The sequence below is a fragment of the Octopus sinensis genome, linkage group LG3, assembly GCF_006345805.1.
Source record: "Octopus sinensis linkage group LG3, ASM634580v1, whole genome shotgun sequence".
Classification (NCBI taxonomy): Eukaryota; Metazoa; Mollusca; class Cephalopoda; order Octopoda; family Octopodidae; genus Octopus; species Octopus sinensis.
The window spans coordinates 8146598-8171859 of NC_042999.1; the positions used below are offsets into that span (position 1 = coordinate 8146598).

At 38.1% G+C, this 25262-nt stretch overlaps 1 protein-coding gene across 2 annotated transcripts in view; it reads left to right on the top strand.

Moving 5' to 3' along the window:
- Positions 1 to 25262, top strand: part of LOC115209404 (follistatin-related protein 5-like) — a 409770-nt gene that overhangs the window by 292342 nt on the left and 92166 nt on the right. For both annotated transcript variants that reach the window (XM_029777801.2, XM_036500843.1), the window contains one exon: positions 4474 to 4770. In XM_029777801.2, the coding sequence (XP_029633661.1) occupies positions 4474 to 4770 (297 nt within the window). The remainder of the gene's footprint in view (positions 1 to 4473; positions 4771 to 25262) is intronic.

Below are 25262 nucleotides of genomic sequence, written 5' to 3' on the forward strand. Positions count from 1 at the left end.
GTAAATTTTACCTTTCATCCTTTTGGGGGTCAAGTAAATAAGTACCAGTTGTGTACTAGGGTTGATTTAATTGACTAGCCCCCTTCCTCCCACAAAACTTCAGCTCTTGTGCCTAGAGTAGAAAGGATTACTAAGTGGTCATTTAGAATATAAATGTACATGAAATGTTGGGGGTAGATTTTTATTTTGATCCACTTTAAAGCAATGAATTTGTAATTTTTATATCCAAATGGATGTGGATGTTTTGTTGGAACACCAAACACTGAGGCAATCACCATCCATCATATAGATGCATGGTGCATAAAAGTGCATATTTATAATTGTCAGCTAAGAGCATTAAAAATGGCAGATCCTGTGATTTCAACAAACTGCGTTTCATCAGTGACAGCTGTTCGCATGCCACATACCAGCCAAGTGTCACTGCCAATGATATATAAAATCTTAGTGACATTCCTTGCTTATAGTTAACTCTTCAACGTGCAAAGATATGGTGGTCAGTCCTGGTTGTAAAAGCAGCATTGGCCTCTCTTCTTGTTCCAAATTGAGTGGCTTCTGGCATTTGTTGACCTGAAAGGAAGTGGCCATTTGAGATGACAAAGGCTATTAGTGATGAACACCACCTTTTTATGGATGGAAATGTTCAAGGATGACCCTTCTCCAATTAACATGGGAATCGCTTCTCTGCTGAAGACGTCCTTCTTGGTTCAGAAGCACTGGGGAAGACACTTAACTGCCTGACAATGAAAACAAGATGGTCAAAAGTTGCTTCGGTCAGTTGGAGCTAAAAGACCTGCCAAACAACTTATAGAGAAGCAGACCATATTATAGAGCATTGCCTTGTCTACCATCTACCATCCAACCCGTGCAGCTCAAAAGACCCTGCAGTGGTCAATAAAAATGGAAAGAACTGTGTAGAGAAATGGGAAACCGTTATATAACTAATATACTCTGAAAAATCACAAGAAGAAACTTGTTAATAATTTTGTTGAAGAGGTTCAACAATGACACAATAGGGTCACTTTCTTTGGCTTTTTCCGTAAGCGATGATAAATCTAAGATATTTAGAACAAAGTGAATTAGGTGTTTCGCTGCGTTCATATCTTCCCCAGCAATAATTTAACTGCATTAACGCAAGAGAAATCGCTACAACCAGAATTTAATAACAGATTACGGATTCACTTATCAAGCAGCGTACCTGCGGTATGATAATAGCCATATATGATAGATTTACAACCATTTAAATATATTCGAGTTGATATTTCAATCTTCCATTATCAAATGTTCTTTGGTGTGTTTACTCGCTTTCTTTATCTCAAAGCCCAGAGTTCTTAGCAGATTGCTTTCATTCAAATTGTGTGTTAGCATAGATTTCTCGTTTCTTTGTTAGTCTTGGTTCCTCTTATAGGTCACAGAATGTCGAGGAATCGCGGAATCAGTTATACTTTTAATCTGCTTTACACTTTCGTTTCTGTCTTTGATGCTACTCCGCTGTGTTGATAAAAATACTGGCCCACTTGAGTTACGTCCCTTTGCTCCCCCACCCCTCCCCACCCCTCTTTGTCCTTCTTTCGTTTTTGTAGATAAAACATAGTCCAGATAGATGTAACTTTTAAACTATTGGTTTCCAGTAAAGATTTCTGCTGACTAAAACTGACTTTTGAAACATATTCATACACACAAACACACACACACCTAAACACAAACACATACAACACTCACACACACCCACAGATATACACAAAGAAAAGAAATAAGGGTACCATCACTTAAAACTGTAGGCAAGTGATGTAAACTATGACATAGTTTTAGACTAAGTGCTTTACAATTTCATAATATGCAGGTGTTAAAATTCAGGTGTGAAGTAATAAAAAAAAGAGAAAGGGTAGATTTGCTAGTTTTTTTCCTTCCACAGTCAATAAAATCAAGGAATTAATGCCAGGTAAGAATGGGGTCGAGGGAGCTGATGGCTGATATTAAAGACTTTATCCTTCCATGAAAATCTGTCACCCTCTGTCTATATTCGAAACCCAAGACTGTGAGCTGGCAGAATCGTTAGCATGTCGGGTGAAATGGTTTGCGGTATTTCGTCTGTCTTTACATTCTGAGTTCAAATTACGCCGAGGTTGACTTTGCCTTTCATCCTTTCGAGGTCGATAAATTAAGTACCAGTTACGCACTGGGGTCGATATAATCAACTTAATCCCTTTGTTTGTCCTTGTTTGTCCCCTCTGTGTTTAGCTCCTTGTAGGCAATAAAGAAATATATATTAGAAACCCAAATTAAATATAGTCGCTGCTTTGCCATTATTCTAGTTTATATCACTGTTTATAAACAATGGCATCATTGTTGACATTTTTGCTGTGAGTTTGACAACAAAGCACCTGTAGCCCACTTTTTTTTCACCAATATTTACAACCTTCACAGATAATACAGTTCTATATTTAAGAGATGAGGAACTATCTACATTATTTACATTCGACGGATATTTGTCCTCATCTTGTTTGTTGTTAACACAATGTTTCGGCTGATATACCCTCCAACCTTCATCAGGTGTCTTGGGGAAATTTCGAACCTGGGTTTTCATTCCCAAGGTATTTTTTGATGTTATTATTATTATGTCCATGGGCATATGGTGTAGTGGTTGAGAGCATGGGCTACAAACCTCAAGATTCCGAGTTCGATTCCAGGCAGTGACCTGAATAATAATAATAATAAGAAGAAGAAGAAGAAGAATAACAACATTGAAAAATACCTTATGGGCATATGGCGTAGTGGTTAAGAGCGTGGGCTACTAGCCTCAAGATTCCGAGTTCGATTCCAGGCAGCGATCTGAATAATAATAATAATAATAATAATAATAATAATAATAATGATAATAATAGCAACAACAACATCGAAAAATATCTTAGGAATGAGAACCCAGGTTAAAAATTTCCCCAAAACACCTGATAAAGACTGGAGGGTATATCAGCTGAAACATTGTGTTATCAACAAACAAGATGAGGACAAACATCTGTCAAATGTAAATAATGTAAATAATGTAAATAATCTTCACAGATAATGTTGCAAATGTTATCAACACACATGCCCTCATACAACACACACACACACACACACACACACACAAAAACAAATAAATACTCAGCAAAAAATATAATGGTATCACTTAAAATTTCAGGTAAGTGACATAAAATTGTGATATAGTTTTAGACAAAGTGGTTTTGAAAATAATAATAATATACAGGTGTTAAACCATAGGTGTGAAGATGAAAGAAAGAAATTGAAGAACGGTAAGTAGGTTGGTTGAACTAGAAATAAAACTGTTAATATGATATGCGGATCACGGAAGGAATAAAGTTTAGATTTAGATATTAGCATAAGTTATAGGTTAAATACATGAAGTGGTGACGAAATTAAATGTGTTTTGGTGGAACCTTGCAAAAATGGTTTGTTATAAATTGATAACACTTACTAAATGTCTAAAAGAAGTATTAGTACTATTTATATATATTATATCTATTATATATATTATATATATTATAAGAAAATACCATCCGAGCGTGGCCGTCTGCCAGCCTTGTCTGGCACCTGTGTCAGTGGCACATAAAATCACCCACTACACTCTCGGAGTGGTTGGCGTTAGGAAGGGCATCCAGCTGTAGAAACACTGCCAGATCTGACTGGCCTGGTGCAGCCTTCGGGCTTGCCAGACCCCAGTTGAACCGTCCAACCTATGCTAGCATGGAAAGCGGACGTTAAACGATGATGATGATGATGATGATGATATATCATGATGATGATATATATACAAGTGCAGGAGTTCTGAGTTCAGTCCCACTGCTAGGCACCTTGGGCAAGTGTCTTCTAGTATAGCCTTGGGCCGACCAAAGCCTTGTGAGTGGATTTGGTAGACGGAAACTGAAAGAAGCACGTCGTATATATGTATGTATGTATGTGTGTGTGTATGTGTGTGTGTTTGTGTATGTATGTATGTAGGTATGTATGCATGTATATATGTATATATATATATGTGTGTGCGTATATGTAGGTATGTTTGCATATGTATATGTTTGTATGTATGCATGAATGTATGTGTGTATGTGTATGTGAGTGAAAAGCAACAATAATTTAAAATCATTCCTAAGACAAAGTTTGATTGCCATTCTCCCCTGCCAACCACATGGACCCAGGTTCATTCCTGCTGAGTAACTTGGACAATTGTCTTCTACTATAATCCCAAGCTGGCCAAAACGGGATCTCTGATGGATCAGAATAAATTTATCTCATTTTGCCTCACAAGAACCACAAACATAGGAACTGAAATTTGTTTTTTTTTATCAAACTGTTGGATGCTCATACATTGAAAGTAATGGAAGAGTCCACCTTGTACTTTGTGTTTATGTGTGTGTTTGTGCATAAGACCAAGATTAATGGAACACAGATAATGAAAATACTTCCAATGTTTCATTTCAGAGAGCAAGCCCTTGAAGTCAAATTCAGAGAAGAAACCTGCCAATGACCAATCCAAAGACACAATCCCGACTACAACTGGTCCAGCGAAGCAGCAGCAGCCATCTGGTCATTCCAGTCATTCGGAGTCAATGAAACACGAGGATATCATCATCAAAGCATCGGACAATGAACTGAAATCAAACACTGATCATGATGACCCTTGTAATAAACTGGAATATCTTCGGTTTAAAGAAAAGTTACTCCATTTCCACTGTGAACGATTCCAAGAATCAGACTGCAACCAGGATACTAAAGAATGTAAGTAAACGTTTAGCCAATCCCTTTTTTGTTCTTCTGTTGTGTCTGGGGAGAGTCATTTCCTTTTTGTGCCTTATAAAGTAACACACTCACCGGTAAAATTTCCACTTATTTCTTACTTTTATTTTCCTAAAATTTTTGTTGCGTCTTGCAACCTTTTCAATAGTCTTGACTCTTTGTTGTTGTTATTTGGCATATTTGGACCTTTGGCATTTAAATTGGCAATATCTGGGGCAGACATGAGGCAGTCAGCTGGCAGAAGCATTACTGTACTGGACAAAATGGGGGCCAACATTTCTTCCAGTTATGATAAGCTAGCAGAATCATTAGCACACAGGACAAAATTCTTAGTGATATCTCGCCTGTTGCTATATTCTAAGTTCAAATTCCATTGAGGTCGAATTTGGTCTTCATCCTTTCAGGATCGATAAATTAGGTACCAGTGACCTATCCCCTCTCATAAATTTCTATAGTAGATAAAAATATCTGGGAGAGATATTCCACCTCTCTTATGTTCAAAATAACTAGATCCAACCTCTCACACCTAACCTACAATGTCATTCTAGAAGCTCACCATTGAAATCTTGAAGCTACAAGATAATGTGTGATTAATTAAATAAATGTGAATAAAATAATCATTACATTTGACAAAGAGAGCTGAAAGCTAAAGGGATTAACCCATTTACATTTAATCTGGCCATATCTGGCCCTGATAATCTCTTTCTGTTTTAAGCCTTGAGCAAGGTACTACATTTCCTATTGCTCCAGCCTGGTCAGCTGATAAGAAATATTAATTGAGTTCATGAGTATCCCTCACTCAGTCTTCAATGTTCCACTGGATCTAGTTGGGGGGGGGGACCAAGAGAGTATCTATGTCTGCACGCAACTGTATGCACAACTAAAAGAGACTTAACAAAACCATGGTACCAGCTTTCAGGTCATATTCTCTTGTGAGTGACAACTAAGCCTTTACCTCTGCTGTCCAACTCCAAACTTTAATTGATCTGCAAAATAAAAACGAAATATTCTTACAGTTCTGTATTTAAGAGATGAGGAATTATGTACTTTATTTACATTTGCATGTACTTCATCCCATGCAGCTGTGGTAGGTTATACAAAGGCGAAACATGCCGCCCCCTCAAAATAAGGGTAGAGGAACATCGCAAAGCTGTGACCTGAGGAGATATTGATAAATCAGGTATAGCTGATCATGTATGGAAAAATGGAGAACCCCTCACCCCTGTGGGATGAAGTTAAAATAATAGACAGAGAACACCACTGGAAAATATGAAAACTAAAAGAAGCAGCACTTGTATTAGGACACAACAACCTCCTAAGCAGACCGAGTGTAGATATGAACAGCATATAGGAACCGGTTCTAAGGAAGGATAGGAAAATATTAGATTCATAAGACCTAAAAATTCATATAATAATAATAATAATAATAACATTGAAAAATACCTTAGGAATGAGAACACAGGCTTGAAATTTCCTCAAGACAGCTGAAATGTTGAGTTAACAACAAACAAGATGAGAACAAATATCCGTCAAATGTCAATAATGTAAATAATCTAAATATTCTTCTCAAAAATGTTATGATTAAAATTATTGGGCTGGTGCATAATTATTGCAGCTTTTTTCCAACAAATTTTATTCAACAAAAATAATAACAATATTTAACAAAAACATCTTTAAATGATGGTCTGCCCATCTGCCAAGCAAATGGGAAGCAGGAATTGAAGTAGATGGTGAATGTGCTCCGGAATAATCATTTAAAGATGTTTTTGTTAACTGTTGTTATTGTTTTTGTTGAATAAAATTTGTTGAAAAAAGCTGCAATAATTATGCACCAACCCAAAAGTAAATTACAACAGGCTGAAATGATTAAACATTGAACGATTTAATAATGTAATTGAACGGAATATTAGAAAATTTGATTGGTTGACAGAATTATTAATATTTAAATCTGATTGGATGACAGACTTATAAATATTTAAATAAACTTTTCTGATAGATTTCAGCATTAAATAATTTGAAATTCTCATATAAAACTTTAGATGATAAAAATGAAGAAATTCTGAATTGTTAATAAGACCGATTACTTGTATTATTTTCATATTTTCATTGAATTGAATATTTTAGACTGATTTTTAAGGAATTATTATGGAAATTATATTGGAAAGTGCTGGTACCATGTAAAAAAGTATTGGTTTTGGTGCTATGTAAAAAGCACTGGGGTTGGCCCCATGTACAAAAAAAAACACTCAATACACTCTGTAAATGGTAGGCATTAAGAAGGGTTTCATCTGTAGAAACTAAGCTAAAGCAGGCCATGGATTCTTGTGTGGCTCCTGGCTTTACCAGTTTCTGTCAAACCGTCCAACCCATGCCAGCATGGAAAATGGACGTTAAATGATGATGATGAGGATGTTGATAATACTATATTGCACTACATGTTGCATATTACTATTGGTAATGTGGGTGCCATCAATTAGGATTGTTCTTGTACCTTTCTGGTACCTATTGCTGTTCTTTAATTTCAAGTTTTTTCTGATCCCATTGATAAAGTTATTCCAGCTACAATGACTGAAGCATCTGGACACATCTTCAATGATGTGTCTGGTATCATTGGGTGTTTTGGGTCTTTCAACATCGTACACCCTCCTCCAGGTGACCCAGCTGGGGCTGATCAGACCCCAGCTTGTGTCCAGATGGTCAGCTAGCTACCCCATGGCTCTCCTCTTTTAATCCACAGCCATCTTGAGGCCCTCTCTACTACATCGGTGGTACTGTGGATGGCCTTCCTCCTTCTAACTCCCTCAATGCCTCAACTACTGAAGGCTCTGGTAAGGGAATGGGCTGCAAAACCCCTGTATCCAGCCTCCACTGGGAGACACCTCGCTCTCCAGCCACCCTGCTGGCAGTCACTGACCAGACCCTCGTACTTGGAGAGCTTTCTCTCAAAAGCTTCTTCCAGGCGATCTTCCCATGGGACAGTCAGCTCCAGCAGCACCACTTGCTTGGTGGACTCAGACACAAGGACAATGTCCGGTCACAGGGTGGTGACCACAATGTGGCCAGGGAATTTCAGCTGATGTTCAAAATCCACCAGCAGCTGCCAGTCTCTTGCAGATGTTAGGATGACCGCCAATGTTTTTCTGTCTGTTTTATCAACTGTTGTCTGTCAATTTAGGTTGATTTGACTGCTATTTCTAATTAGTCGAGCAACAATACACCAACTCCTTCTTTGGCACATTCTAATATTTATTTGATTAATTTTTGTCTGAATAGAAGTTAAAGGAAATCTTATCAATGGAAATCAGAACCAATTAGGTACTAATTATAGATTTGGTAAATAATGCAGTCCACCTTTATTACAATAACACCAATTCCTCAGAAAATTCTTATTTAGATAAATGTAATAACATAAGAGCAATATTGGAGGTTGTGAAAGTTGTGGTGATTGGTGGGCTGCAAGTTGAACTCTGAGTGAGAGCTATGGAAATCTTGGCATTTCAAGAATGAGCCAAAGAAAAACCATCAAGAACAATATAGAAGATACTGAGGAATCACCTAGATGACTTTGGCTGAAATGAATTGGTCAGTGGGGTCAGTAGAATGGTACTTGGACACAGGCCTAGGCATAATCAAACTAGGTTGGGTCATCTGGATGTAGGTGTGTGTTGCAAGGCCTGAAACAAACATGAAACCCAGGACACAACAATGATGATGGGTTCAAGTATTAAATCTGCAGTTGTGTGTTGAAGTTTAATGTTTGAACTTGTGTCTATGTTGCAGTTGTTGTTGTTTAATCCCAGGGCATCCTTCAGCCAGCAGCCCTATTATCTTAAGTATTCCTAACTTGACAGGCTGTTCTGTGTATATACTGCTTATGTTGGACTAAAAGGGGGCATCATGTTATCCACTGTGATGCTCCCATTTGAAGCTGGCAAGATGCTGTAATTTGAGGGAGGTTTAGTTTGACCAAGACCTCTGGAGATATGCTGTGACTTTAAAGACCCGACAAATGAAGTGAGTTTGTGGCTCGCAGGACGGCCTGCTAACCTTGTATTGTAGAGTGACCCGCTGTTCCTGAGGAGTCAAGTACATTAAGTTGAGTCATGTATGTTAACACCAACATCAAAATGAAAATCAAATGGAAATTGTAGTTAAGATACCCATGCCGGTGACATGTTAAAAGCACCATCCGAACGTGGCAGTTGCCAGAGCCGCCTGAAAGGCGTCCGTGTCAGTGACATGTAAAAGTACCAACCGATTGTGGCCGTTTGCCAGCCTCCCCTGGCACCCGTACCGGTGGTACGTAAAAAGCACCCACTACACTCACGGAGTGGTTGGCGTTAGGAAGGGTATCCAGCTGTAGAAACACTGCCAGATCAGACTGGAGCCTGGCGCAGCCTCCTGGCTTCCCAGACCCCGGTCGAACCGTCCAACCCATGCCAGTATGGAAAACGGACATTAAACGATGATGATGATGTAGGACTAAAAGGAAGCATCACATTATCCACTGTGATGCTCTCATTTGAAGCTGGCAGGATGTTGTAATTTGATGGAGGTTTAGCTACTCTTTTTAGCCATTTTAGAAACAACACAGAGGCTGTCTTATTCTGCTTGTCTGTTCGCTGCATCGACAAGGAATGTCTGATTTAAGCTGACAACATTCCCAGGATTTGGCCAGCGGTTGCCTGCATCAGCTTCAGATTGCACAAGACTTTTATTGATAACAGCATAATCCACAGGAAGAATATAAAAGACATAATTATTATTTGAGAAATCCCTTCAGCAAATAAAAGACCAATATGATACTTGTCGGTTCTTACTTGTACAGCAGCAGCAGCAGCAGCAATATTTGTATATCTGAGAACACCATGATATTAAACAAAAAATCAATACCTACATAGAAGCACTCATGTAGGTAAAGCAAAGGCAAAAAAAAAATAAAAAAATAAAAACAAAACAAAACAATTCCAGGCTTATCAATTTAATTTTAACATTTTTCCCCATTTAATCTTTGGAAAAATCTTTGAAATATTTCATGGTGTTAGAAATATAGATCTGTTTTGTTAAGATAGGAATCTATAGTTTTGTGTGTGAATATACATAGATTTTCATATATATATATATATAAGTAATTGTCCATGTGTGTATAGTGTATGTGCGAATGTGTTTATATATATATATATATATATATATATACATATATATGTAATTGCTCATGTGTGTATAGTATGTGCGAATGTGTTTATATGTCTATATATATAAAACTTATATATAAGTACTTGTTCATGTATGTATAGTGTATGTGTGAATGTGTTTATATATATATATATATATCAATCATCATCGTTTAATATCCACCTACCATGCTGGCATGATATATGTATATACACACATACACGTCCACACCAATGACCTAGTTCTCAGAGCTGAATGTGGCAAAATATAAAAGAAGAAATAAAGAAATTGAGAAGAAACCCTTTTTTAAAATTATATTTGTATTGAAATGCGCTGTCTTTGTTTCCATTAATTTTGGAAATTTTTAAGAATTTAATAAAATAACTGAAGTTTGGAAAATAAATTGAAAATGGAATTTCGATAGAGGGTTTTAGTTTAAGTGACTTTAACCCATTTACTACCATATTTTCTGATGAAATCCTCTGCTTTTGTTTCAATTAATTTTGGAAAAAATGAATCTAATAAAATAACTCCATCTTTGTGAATCTGGGATTTGGAATTAATTAAATTAAAATGGAATCTTGATGGAAAGCTTTAATTAAGATCACTTTAAGACAGGAGGCTTGCCTGAGAGTGGTTCCAAGTAAATTGGTATTAAAAGCATAAGATTATCTTTCTCAAAGACTAAATTTTTTAGTTTGCCAGAAAGATGTCAGGAATTGCTGCCAATTCTCAAGAAATCATGTTTATGTAGTGTACCTTGTATAAACCATGGTAAACTTAGATAAAACTTAGATATGTTTCGACCAAAGATTGGTCCAGGCCATGTCTAACTTAATAGCACCACCTGATAGGATTATCTAAATCCTGTTTATGCCAAGTTTTGTTTATGGTCCATTCAAGTAGTGAGTTCTTGTTGGGTGTGTTGTATCCAATTATGGGTGGCTTATCCAGTATTCCTTGAAGAAATCTGTCCAGACTCCATTTAAAGGTGATGGGATCCTTTTCCTCTTTGATCTCTTTCGGGCCTGTTGAGGAAAAGAAATTATGTTGCAGTGTACCTATATGCTGTGATCCTGAATTGGGCAGGGGACATATGGCCCGTGGTCCCAGCCTTGGATGAACCTTGAAGCTAATGTTCAGGTCGTATACAAGATATATAAGTAAGTTCTCAAGAAATTTTGCTAAGAAGGATTTTCAAAGAAGAAGCAGTAGGAAAAGTTTGCAGAAAGAGGTTGGGTGATAGAAATTCTTACAAAAGCTTGGAAGATTCCGTAAAATAGTTGATAGATTCCATCACCTAGATGACCTAATTACCAGAAGATAGGTAGTTTTGGAGAGGACAGTGGTCAGAGTAACAATGTTTCTCCTGCAACAAAGGGATTCTCTGTTTCAATGAATGGTAGAATGTACCATTCTTGTGCATGAGGTCGTTACTATAAAGAATAGTGAAATCTTTTTGAGATTTTTAATTAAAAAAAAATGTTTATTTTTATCGTAAACAAAAATATTGTTGTTAATACCAATGACAAAACCCCAAATAGTTTGAAGCTTATTGTTCTTGGGCAAGGAATAATAGTAGCCATTTTCATGAGTTTCTTAATATTAGCTGGTCATGGAGTGTTGCTGCTGCTGCTGCGGTCTATTGTTCTTGTGCTGTGACAGCACTCTGGCCTCTGCTGGTTTTGCTACTGTCTGCTGACTGCCATGTGCTGTGTCTGGTCTACCATCTGATTCACAGTAGCAGCTAAAATGGGCTGAATATACTGAGGTGGTCTTGGTTAAAAATTAAAAGCATGCCAAAGATGAAATCTTTGTTAGATCTGGTCCTACAAGTTTTAAAGGGTCAGAATTTTTTATTGCCTGGGTAATATTTTGGCATGTCATGATTGTATTCTTGAGGGGATTTTTGCTACAGATATAGTGATCTGGAGGTGAGCTGAAATGGTGGGGAGCTGGCAGAATTGTTAGCACGCCAGGCGAAATGCATAGCCGTATTTCGTCTACCGTTACGTTCTGAGTTCAAATTCAGCCAAGGTCAACTTAGCCTTTCATCCCTTCGGGATCAATGAAATAAGTACCAGTCATGCACTGGGGTGTCGATGTAATCTACTTAATTCCTTGGTCTGTCCCCTCTATGTTTATCCCCCTGTGGGCAATAAAGAAATAGATATAGTGATCTGGATTCAATCACTAAATATTCCTGATACAAGGCACCGAGACATGAATAGGAAATGAAAATTAGGTGCAAAGGAAACAGTCTCTGTTGGATACATAATGGACATTTGAGCTCAAATGGGTTGATAGCAGAACTGGGTGTTAGAAGAATTGGGAATTGGATGTAGAGCGCAAGAGAATATGTGTGTGTGTGTGGGGCAAGGTACATGATGAGCAAGAAGCTTGATAGTCAGGTAAAGAAGAAAGGACAAATGTGAAAAAAAAAAACCTGTGGAGTGGCGGAGGGGGTGGAGGCACGGAAGGCAAGGGTGGGGGTGGGAGAATGGTCTCAGCGGAGTTAAACTCACAAAGAAGTTAACAAAGGACCAAAACTATAACCGTATACTCGACCTGACCTACTCAACTTAATCATTTGAAAACAGATGCAAAATGATGATGATAATAATGGTACTTTGCAAAAAGGTGGAACCGTACAAAATACGATAGAAACCAGGATAGTTTTAAAAAAAAACTTTATATTTAAAAAGATTTTAATTCTAAATATTCACATTTTACTTACTCCGGTTTATTTTTATTTTTTTGTTCTTTTTACGTTAGTTTGAAGATGAAGAATATTTTTTTTAGAATTTTCTAATCTTCATCAGCTTTTCTACTCTCCCAGTAAAAGAAAGAATGAAGAAAGAACAAAAGAACAAACAAACAAAATATTAAAAACACAAAACATATACAACAAAATCAAAGAAATATAGACAAAAATAAAAAGCTTCATCTGATTGAATCTGGAATTGCCGTTTCATTTCTTTGACAGAACAAATCGATAATTCTTAATGTAAGCTGGCAAATTTATTCTCCTCAACAAATTCACCTCCAATGTTTATCAGTTGCTAATGCATTTATATTAAATAAAATATGAAGGGTGGGCGGGTGAAGGGAGGAGCTTATAGGGGTGGAGGAACACCGAGAGAAAGAATAGTTTGCTTTCAACATGTCGGCAGGTAGATGGGTGTCTATAGAGAGATACATAGACATACATACATAAAAACACACACACACACACACACACACAAACACACACACACATGCACGCACACACACACACATGCATGCACACACACACGCACAGACATGTCGTCATCATCATCATCATCATCATCGTTTTCCATGCTAGCATGAGTTGGACAGTTCGACCGGGGTCTGGGAAGCCAGGAGGCTGCACCAGGCTCCAATCTGATCTGGCAAGGTTTCTACAGCTTGATGCCCTTCCTAACGCCAACCACTCCGTGAGTGTAGTGGGTGCTTGTACGTGCCACCAGCAAAGGTGCCAGGGCAGGCTGGCAACAGCTACGATCATTCGGTGCTTTTAATGTGCCACCGGCACGGAAGCCAGTCAAGGCGGCGCTGGCATCGACCACATATGGAAGGTGCTTTTTACGTTCCACTGGCACAGGTGCCAGGTGAGGTTGGCAACGGCCACGATCGTTTGGTGGTTTTTACGTGCCACTGACACAGAAGCCAGTCAAGGCGGCTCTGGCATCAGCCACATATGGATGGTGCTTTTTATGAGCCACCGGCACAGGTATTTGTCAGTTCCTTTGTTATTTGTCTGTTCCTTTGTTTAACATTTGTTTTTCCATGCTGGCAAAGGTTAGATAGGAAAGCATTGTTGAGACAATTTCTTTATAGCTGGATGCTCTTCCAGTCACTAACATCAACTGTTTTCACAGGAAAATGAAATTCTAATTAAAGTGGGATTCAAACATGCAAAAGATGGAAGACAGTTTGATACCTTTAAAGCCAGGAACTTTTCAGCACACCCTTGTTCATATATATATATATGTGTGTATATATATATATACACATATATGATGCGGTCACAGGAGTGTGACGAAAGAACTCTGGCCGAAATAAGATTAAGATTAATGTAAAAAATAAATAACACTGAAGCAAAATAACACCAAATATATAGTGCGTGTGTTTTTATTGGCTAAACTGGCAATATGACCATTCCGAAATATAACAATATATATATTTAAATATATATAGTTAATCCAAACAAGAAAGCACAAAAATACACAACACGAGGACGTGGAACAAATATAGTATTATTGGACGCTCAGGAAAGAAGGAAAGAAGGAGGGTTTAACGTTTCGAGCAGAGCTCTTCGTCAGATATATACATGTATATATATCCCTGTACCTGTATATTTCTCCACACTCTTCAGAATTGGTGTTGTGTCATTCGGTGTTGTGTAACTTTTGGGGTTTCTATAATCATCTAAGTCACTGGGTCTTAACCATCTTTGTAGCCCCACCGGCCACTTTTATGTAGCTGTTATGCCCCAAGTCCACCTAAGAGGCAAGTAAGGCATCACAGCTAAACTAACTTCCCATGGATGATAATTCATAAATTTTACACTGAAAAATAGATTATTTTAACAGAGAAATGATAAAAAAATTAACAAGGGCGAAAGTTGTAAAATGACTTTAAACATTACAAGTTAATGACCCCCACCCACCCCCTGTGCCTGATGAGATCTCATTTTATTTTAATAACCATTACTAGTTTTTGCCAGGTATAATATAATTACTATTATAGGTAAAATTTAATATATTATATTACCTCACTACCATCCACACTAACCCCTTGCCCCTCAGCATGCTTTTCTGTTGGTACCACCCAGATTGAGAACCTCTGATCTAAGCCATTACAAGTTTGGCTCCAGCATTGCCACAATCCTGTTTCGACTAGGACAGAATTTAAATAGAGATGAGCCAAACATAGAACATCATAGGATAACAAAACTAAGTCTTGGTAAGAATGGATTCATTCTGAACTGAAAACGAAAGCTTTGAGACAAAACACAGGATGGAGATTGTTTTATGTATGTATGTATGTGTGTGTGTGTGTGTGTGTGTGTGTGTGTGTGTATGTGTGTATGTATGTGTGTGTGTGTGTATGTGTGTATGTATGTGTGTGTGTGTGTGTGTGTGTGTGTGTGTATGTATGTGTGTGTGTGTGTGTATGTTCGATCACAGCACCAGTAACAGTTAAGCTTCGTGCAATGGCCATACTCGATAACAAGGGGGCAGCCATAATGTATGTATGTATGTATGCATGCATGCACGCATGTATGTATGTGTTATGTATGTATGTAAGAGAGAGGAGAGAAATTGAGGGAGAGGAAGATATATATATATATGGTGGCACGTAAAAAGCACCATCCGAACGTGGCCGATGCTAGCGCCGCCTTGACTGGCTTCCGTGCTGGTGGTATATAAAAAGCACCAACCGATCATGGCTACTGCCAGCCTCCCCTGGCACATAGAAAGCACTCACTTCACTCACGGAGTGGTTGGCATTAGGAAGGGCATCCAGCTGTAGAAACACTGCCAGATCAGACTGAAGCCTGACGCAACCTCCTGACTTCCCAGACCCCGGTTGAACCATCCAACCCATGCTAGCATGGAAAACGGATGTTAAACGATGAAGACGATGATGATGATGATGATGATGATATATATATATATTACCATTAAACAACATTCTATTGATTTTTATTTAGCTTTCTTCAGTGTCAGATATCTTCCAATCCTTCAATTTATGGACGACAGGCATTAGATGGATTCTGAGATATCCATGTCTGCATATTGCATAAATATTTACATATTCTACTAGTTCTGCAAATATATTTTGCAATCCTTCAGTTCTCTGAATGAAAACATGTCTGCATTCATGCGTGTGTGTGGTGCGGGAAGTTGTAAGTAAGCAAAATCTGTCGCTATAGATGTGTGTGTGTGTGTGTTCGTGTTTCACAGGAAAACAAACTGTAGTGACGATGTTATTCCACCCATTCTGGTCCATGGTTCCGATCTTAGCATGCTTGAGGTTGAGGGGCTGTGACTTCAGGTCTTCCTCAATTCGTTAATAATCCTTTCCACAAAAGGCACAAGGCCTGAAATTTGGAAGAGGGGCGAGGAGATGGTGGTGGTGGGGGGGGGGGGGTGCTGCTAGTCAATTACTTCTTCCGCAGTACTCAAACTGGTACTTAGTTTATTGACCCCTGAAATGATGAAAAGCAATGTTCCCTCAGTTGAATTTGAACTCAGAACAAGTGAAATACTGCAAAGCATTTCACCCAGTGTACAAACAATTCTACTAGCTCACCGCTTTTTGCTTTAACAAATCATTTTCTTTGATCCTATATTTCTTCTATCTAACAACCCCGCCTCTCCCCCCACACCAAACTCTTCTTCCTAATATTTCTAAAAGGGGGAATATCAGGGAATGCTGTTGCGGAAGTTCTTCAAGCAAAATATCTAAAAGGAAGCCAGGGCCACCTTGACTGGTTTCCATGCCGGTGGCACGTAAAAATCACCAACCGATTGTGGCCGTTGCCAGCCTCGCTTGACACCTGGGCCAGTGGCATGTAAAAGCACCCACTACACTCACGGAGTGGTTGGCATTAGGAAGGGCATCCAGCTGTAGAAACACTGCCAGATCAGACTGGAGCCTGGTGCAGCCTCCTGGCTTCCCAGTTCCCCAGTCGAACCGTCCAACCCATGCTAGCACAGATAACGGACGTTAAACAATGATGATGATGATGATGATGATGAAGAAATTCTCAGTGAAGACTTTGCCAACAATGGCTAATAAATTAATAATGTTTACATTGAGAGGCAGATGCATGTCTGCAAGTTGTCTGTGTTCTTGCCAAAACCTGACTCCATTGATATTAATCGTTACATCATTATTATATTCTCCTCTCACATGAATTACTGACCAGATATATCTTCCTACCCCTCGTTCATTGGACGATGAACTTAGCTTGCGAAGACTTATTGAGGCAAGTGAAATCAAAGTCAAAATCTCTGACATGGCCGATGACAGTACCGCCTCATTGGCACTTGTGCCAGTAGAATGTTAAAAGCACATTTGAGTGTGATCATTGCCAGGGCTGCGGATTGGCTCCCATGAAAAGCACCATTCGAGCCTGATGAAGAGTGTAGTGGGTGCTTTTATATGCCACCAGTACGAGGACCAGTCAGGCGGTACTGGCAACGACCATGCTCAAAAGGTGTTTTTTATGTGCCACCTGCATGGGAGCCAGTCTGACAGCACTGGCAACGACCCTAGTATGCAACTGCTACTTAATTTATCAACCCTGAAAGAATGAAAGGTAAAGTCGACTTTGGTGGAATTTGAACTCAGAACGCAATGGCAGATGAAATACAATTAAGCATTTCGTCCAGCATGCTAAGGATTCTGACAGCTCACCGCCTTAGTCCAGGTGCAAAAATCATGCCAAAACTAAACCTCACCTGTGTTGGTGCCACGTAAAAAGCACTAATTTCACTCTGCAGAGTGGTTGGTGTTAGGAAGGGCATCCAGCCATAAAAACCCTACCAAGCAAGCACAGAAGTTTGGTGCAGTCTTCTGCCTGACCAGCTGCTGTCAAACTGTCCAACCCATACCAACATGGAAGATGGACATTAAATGATGATGATGATGATGATGATATGGTTCTCTCCCCTCACACTCATATAGTTCTTTCTCTCTGGCTGCTGATGATGATGTGGATGACGATGCATACAAACATACAGCTTCCATTATGAATTATTCCCTTCAACTATTGGCTGAAGATCGAAATGATTCCGACCCCAACTGGACCACTCTCTTCCCTTCTGTTATCCATGCATCTTAGAACCTTGCTGTTGCTGTATCCATTCCAAACATTCAACAGTTATTTTGCTACTATTTAGTCAGAAAGATCTGCTCTTTTTGTCGCTTTGGTCTTTCTCTTATCAACAACTAGCAGTATCAACCCTTGCGTTGCTCGGGTTTGTAAGGGAAATAACTATATAAGCATTTTTAGAGAGTTAATAGCCAAAAATAGCAAAAAAATGCATTAAAACTGGAAAAAAAATGATGGTAATATTTTTTTTTAAATCGTTGACTCATCGTAGACATTTTTAGAGAGTTACTTCCTTATATAATAGCGAAAAAATGCATTAAAATGGAAAAAAATGATGGTAAATTTTTTTAAAAATCGTAGACTCATCTTAGACGCGTGCTAATACCCAGAAGGGCTCGATATGAATCACGACTATAAGATACCCAGTTTTGGTTAAACTGCACTGCAAAATGTGGGAGTAGTTAGGAATCTAAATCGTAGGAGACAGACACACAACTTGAGTTTTATATATAAAGATGAAACATCTTCAGTTTCCTTTTTTCGATTTACAAACCATTTTTCTACCAACCTTTTAAGCCTAATGGCCAAGAGATAAAACATGATGAGTCTTGCTTTGAACCCATCACAACCTACTTCGATTGGAAATACCATGTCTGCCACCCTTCAGCCTCAAACAACCCCCCTCCCCCCCACAACATTTCTTTGTGATTCTGGCCCATCCTTTCATGTACCTCCTTCCATTTACTCTCCGAACACTTCTTTGATTTCACAATCAGGAATTGAAATGTCTGCAGATGAACAGCAAAATCTACTGGGAAAAGAAAAAAAAAACCAAAAATATAATTATATGTCTAACTTTTTTAAATAAATATCTATATGGATCTTATCATCATCATCATCATCATCATCTTTGTTTAACGTCTGTTTTCCATACTGGCATGGGTTGGACAGTTCGACTGAGGACTGGCAAGCCAGGAAGCTGTACCAGGTCCCAATCTGATCTGGCAGTGTTTCTACAGCTGGATGCCCTTTCCTAACACCAACAGCTCCAAGAGTGTAGTGGGTGCTTTTACGTGCCACTGGCACAGAAGCCAGTCAAAGTGGCACTGTCATCGGACACATTTGGATGGTGCTTTTTAAGTGCTACCTGCATGGGGCACACAACTACAATTTTCATTTGATTTGATTTTGATGTACTTGACTCAATAGGTTTCCTCAAGCATGGCATGTCTCCCTACAATCCAAAGGTACTTCTGAGTTGGCTGGTTATGCGACACAGGTGTAGTTACAGCTGTGGACTCACTTTATTTGCTGGGTCTTCTCAGCATAATATATATGTCTATATATATATATCTATATATTATATATATATATATATATATATATATATATATACATATATATATATATATATTATATATTATATATATATATAGATAGATAGATAGATAGATAGATAGATAGATAGATAGATAGTGAGAGAGAGAGAGAGAGAGAGTTTATTTGGAGGTTAACAAGGCTACCAATTGTTTCATGTGAGGGAGATCTCAATTTTTAAGCCTGCTACAGTCTCGTGTAACTTTGTGTATTCTCACCCAAAATAAAGACATGTACCGATGTTCCCATGTGGCAAGCTTGAAACGTGTTAAGGGATCTTCAATACATGAAACCGTTGGTAGCCTTGTTAATCCACGAACAAAAAGTATTTATTCACCAATGAGGTATTGAGCATTCTTTCTCATTGTTTGATATCAGTGTTCAGTGTGTGTAGTTGTGTGTGTATATCGTGTGTATGTGTGGGGGGTGTCGTGTGTGTGGATGTTACGTGTGTCTGTGTGTCTTGTCATGTGTGTGGGGGGTGTCGTGGGTGTGTGTGCATGCATAAACACACACACATGTTACATGTGCACAATTATTAACGTAATGTATATTGTCGTTTATCTATCTATCTATATATGTGTGTGTGTGTGTGTGTGTATATATATAACATTAATATATAAGTACATAATATATGTTTACCCTATACATGTATGTATACATATTAATATATATATATATATGTATATATATATATACATATATATATGTATATATGTATGATATATATATATGTGTATATATATATAATATATATTGTATATATATATATATATATATATATATATATAATATATATATATATGTATATATAATATATATATTATATATATTATATATATATATATATATATATATATATATATGTATTTTTATATATATATATATATATATATATTATAATTTATATATATATATATGTATATGTATATTGTATATATATATATATATATATATATATATATATATATGTGTCCGCCAGCCTCGTCTGGCACCTGTGTCGGTGACACATAAGGAAACACATCCGAGCGTGGCCGTCAGCCAGCCTCGTCTGCACCTGTGTCGGTGGCACATAAAAAACACCATCCTAGCGTGCCGTCCGCCAGCCCCGTCTGGCACCTGTGTCGGTTCCACATAAGAAACAAACACCATCCGAGCGTGGCCGCCGTCACAGCCTCGTCTGGCACCTGTGTCGGTGCACATAAAAAACACCATCCGAGTGTGGCGTCTGCCAGCCTCGTATGGCACCTGTGTCGGTGGCACATAAACACCCTACACTCTCGAGTGGTTGGCGTTAGGAAGGGCATCCAGCTGTAGAAACACTGCCAGATCTGACTGGCCTGGTGCAGCCTTCGGGCTTCCCAGACCCCGGTTGAACCATCAACCCATGCTAGCATGGAAGCGGACGTTAAACGATGATATGATGATGATATATATTATTATATATATATATATAAATATGTATATTTATATATATATATATGTATATTTATATATGTAATTATATATTTATATTATATATATATATATATATATATATATAGATATATATCTATATATATATATATATATATATATAATATATTATAATATATATATATTATATATATATATATTATATATATATATATATATGTGTGTTATATATATATACATCAAATGAAAGTGACAGGATTTTATGTAAGAAACACGGAAATTTTGTTCAGTTAAAATAGTCACAGCAAAATGAGCAAATTATAAATTTCCTCTGTGAATCTGGAAAGAGTTCAGTAACTCGGTGGATGACTTCTTAGAGAGATCAATATCAATTAATGGTTTGCAGTTTCTCATTTCTTCAGAATGAAGCTTCATAGCAAAAACATCCAAATTGAAGTTTTTGATGTTTGAAATTGGAGTTCTTCTATCAGGGACCTGCTGAGATCAGCGCTAAACAGTGTCGTCTATTTTGAATGATTTCCTTGATTCAAAAGTCTTGTTTTTTTTTTTCTTGAGAAATAGATCAAAAAGGTTCTTGATAAAGATATTAGAAACAGGTGAGTAAGCAAAAATGCTAGCATTCTTTTATCTTTTCTTTCTAAGCTGATGCTGGATTGCTAATTTTAGTTTTTATCCATCCAATGTTGGTTAAAATGGAGATGCAGGATTTAGTAACGTGTGTGCAAGTTCTGATAAAACTCCATCGCATTAACGGCTATTCTCAGAAGCAGCAGAGCTGCAAAAACGGAACAGGTTCTTTGTTGTTTAGTTCCAGGTCAGTGCTGATCAAACAGATTTAAGATGAAAGACATTCCAGCTATGACCATCATGGCATTTACTATATCCAGGACAACATTATCTTACCGTATCTTAAAATGGTAGAAGGAAATTTGAAGCTGCTATTTTTAGCATTTCTAATGACTAGTGCTGGTTTCAACTACACTATGACTCCCCCACCCCACCCCGTGTCGGTTTCTTCACATCCCCGCAAAGAGACCAATTGAAAAGAACCAGCCTTAAAAATTAAAGAGATGTGGTTGATTTGTTTGATCAAAAATTCCACAACCTGGTGCCCCAGCATGGCCACAGTTTAGTGACTGAATCAAGTAAAAGTTAAAAGATATACTCTTTTACTTGTTTCAGTTATTTGACTGCGGCCATGCTGGAGCACCGCCTTTTAGTCGAGCAAATCGACCCCAGGACTTATTCTTTTGTAAGCCCAGTACTTATTCATCGGTCTCTTTTGCCGAACCGCTAAGTGACAGGGCATAACACACCAGCATCGGTTGTCAAGCAATGCTAGGGACAAACACCACAGACACACAAACACAACACGCATATATATATATAATATACATTATACGATGGGCTTCTTTCAGTTTCCGTCTACCAAATCCACTCACAAGGCATTGGTCGGCCCGGGGCTATAGCAGAAGCCACTCGCCAAAGGTGTCACGCAGTGGGACTGAACCTAGAACCATGTGGTTGGTAAACAAGCTACTTACCACACAGCCACTCCTGCGCCTATATATATCATATATATATCATCATCATCATTGTTTAATGTCGGTTTTCTATGCTGGCATAGGTTGGACGGTTTAACTGGAGACTGGCATACCAGGAGGCTGCACCAGGCTCCAATCTGATCTGGCAAGGTTTCTACAGCTGTATGCCCTTCTTAGCGTCAACCCCTCTGAGAGTGTAGTGGGTACTTTTTATGTGCTACCAGCATGGGAGCCAGTCAGGTGGGCCTGGCATGGACCATGCTTGAATGGTGCTTTTTACATGCCACTTGCACAGGAGCCAGTAAGGCAGCATTGGTGTCAAAGGCAGCATATATATATATATATATATATAAAATACAAAAATGGGACAAGAGTGCAAAACATCTACACAGCTAAGTGATACAAAAAAGGGACACCAAAACACCCAGACAGGCAACACAAAGATAACAAGGATGGGTCATTCGGAGTTGGATGGTTTTACAGAAGCTTGCAAGGTTGGGTGCCATACTAGTCTTGGTTTCCGCTACAGCTAGACGCCCTTCCTAATGCCGATCAACACCAGTGCTTTTTACATAGCACCAGCACCGATGCCTCTTTTTCTTTCTTATGTGGCACCAGCACGGACAGGGTCACCTAGTACTTTGCAAGCCCAAAGATGCACAAACCCCCTCAGCTGGGAGAGTGAGTATTATTGAGGCCATTTGAGAGATTAAAGGTACAGAGGAACATAGATAGGTGCCTTGCTGGTTGGTCCATGGATATTCCAGTTGGAAAAGAAAGAAGAGTGGGTTAGAGAATAATACGGTGTTGATGTTTTATTTATCCAATACCTACATTATTGTATGACGAATATACTACGTCTTAACATCTCCATCCATAACCAGATAAAGATTTCACCATAGAATGGAAATGCAGAAGAGAAGACTTAACCAAACCTATTAGGCATAATTGGATATTTATATATAATTAAGTATTTGATAGAATTCTTGCATGTCACAGACTTCTTCGCATAATTTCAGAGAAAAAAGAAACAGACCAAACTAATAACTGGAATGGCACCAGTAGTAGTAGTAGTAGTAGTAGTAGTAGTAGTGACTACAGCAACTGCAGCAGTAGGAGATTCAGCAGTAGCAGCATCCATGGCAGTACTAGAGTTGGAACAGTCATAGAAATTGTAGTTTGGTGCAGTTGGTACGGTTGTTTGTTTCCTAAGTCAACTCTGATCAAATGGACTTATGACTAAAGATGTTTCACTTTTAGTCTATATATATCTAGGGATACATCATGTAAAATGTTCATTTAAAAAGACATCTTCATCATCGTCTTTTAACATCCACTATTCCCTGCTTGCATGGGTCAAGGGAATTTGTTGAGGCAACGTTTTTAAGGTGGGGTACTCTTCCTGTCACCAACACTTACCTGCTTGTATGACAGTGATGTTCATTTACAATTATCATGTGATATCAAGTCAAGGGTGTACATTCTTTTCTACTCTAAGCACAAGGCCTGAAAGTTTGGGGGAAGGAGCCAGTCGATTAGATCAACACCAGTACACAACTGGTACTTAATTTATCAACCTTGAAAGAATGAAAGGCAAAGTTGACTTCGGCAGAATTTGAACTCAGAACGTTTAGACAGTCGAAATATCTATTTCTTTACTAACCACAAGGGGCTAAACACAGAGAGGACAAACAAGGACAGACAAATGGATTAAGTCGATTACATTGACCTCAGTGCATAACTGGTACTTAATCTATTGACCCCAAAAAGATGAAAGGCAAAGTCAACCACGGCAGAATTTGAATGCAGAACGTAACGGCAGATGAAATACTGCTAAGCATTTCACCCGATGTGCTAACGATTCTGCCAGCTCGTCGCCTTGTCAAGGGTGCACATTACTACATACATATACATTAATTACAAGAAATCTCTTACTGTTTCTGTTGGCCAAATCCACTCACAAGTCTTTGGTTTGCCCAGAGCTATGGAAGCCATATGCATAAAGTGCCACAATCTGGGATTGAACCCAGAACCAAGACTACATAAGTGGGGAGCAAGCCTGTTAAGCATACAGCCATGCCTTCACCTATATTTATTTAGTTACTGCTATTTCTAGCAAACCAATCTACCATCTCTATGTTCCTTCATTGGCTTTGGTAGAAGAAGTGAAACCAGCAGAGCAATGCTGTTAATAATCAAAATACGAAAATTTCAAAACAGAAAGTTATTCCAACTTTTATATCGTGAATTACTTTAATAAAAAAATTATTTTATATTTCTATATTTCATTCTTGCTAATTAGCTTTTTAGGTATTAATTACTTAATATTTAAAACAAGTGAGATAACTATGATATATTTAAATATCTCATGATTTTACTCAAGCTTTTCAGGTAATGAAATTTTGCATTTGATAAGAAGCTCTGGAGAGTTAACCGACTTGAAGATTTAGATTAAAATTAATCAGACAATTAACTAAATTTTAATTTGGTTTAGAGTGAAGCTCATACTTTACTTTGTTGCTTGCCAAATATAATGTTCCATGCTTGGTCAGTGACAAAATATTGTATTAGAGTGAATTTAGTTTAATACGTTTAAATGTGTGATGGAGGAATTGGTGATGGAAGAACAGGGGAAAAAAAATTAAGACAAGAAAGCCTAACGAGAAGTTTTCCTCTCAGACAAGATTGAGGAGAGAAACTGCAATTCTGGGTTTGACAGCAACGTTGTATGATGGGTTACTCTTTTATTCTTTTACTTGTTTCAGTCATTTGACTGCGGCCATGCTGGAGCACCGCCTTTAGTCGAGCAAATCGACCCCGGGACTTATTCTTTTGTAAGCCCAGTACTTATTCTATCGGTCTCTTTTGGCGAACCGCTAAGTGACGGGGACGTTAACACACCAGCATCGGTTGTCAAACAATGCTAGGGGGACAAACACACACAAACAAACACACACGCATACACATATACACATATATATACATATATACGACAGGCTTCTTACAGTTTCCGTCTACCAAATCCACTCACAAGGCATTGGTCGGCCCGAGGCTGTAGCAGAAGACACTTG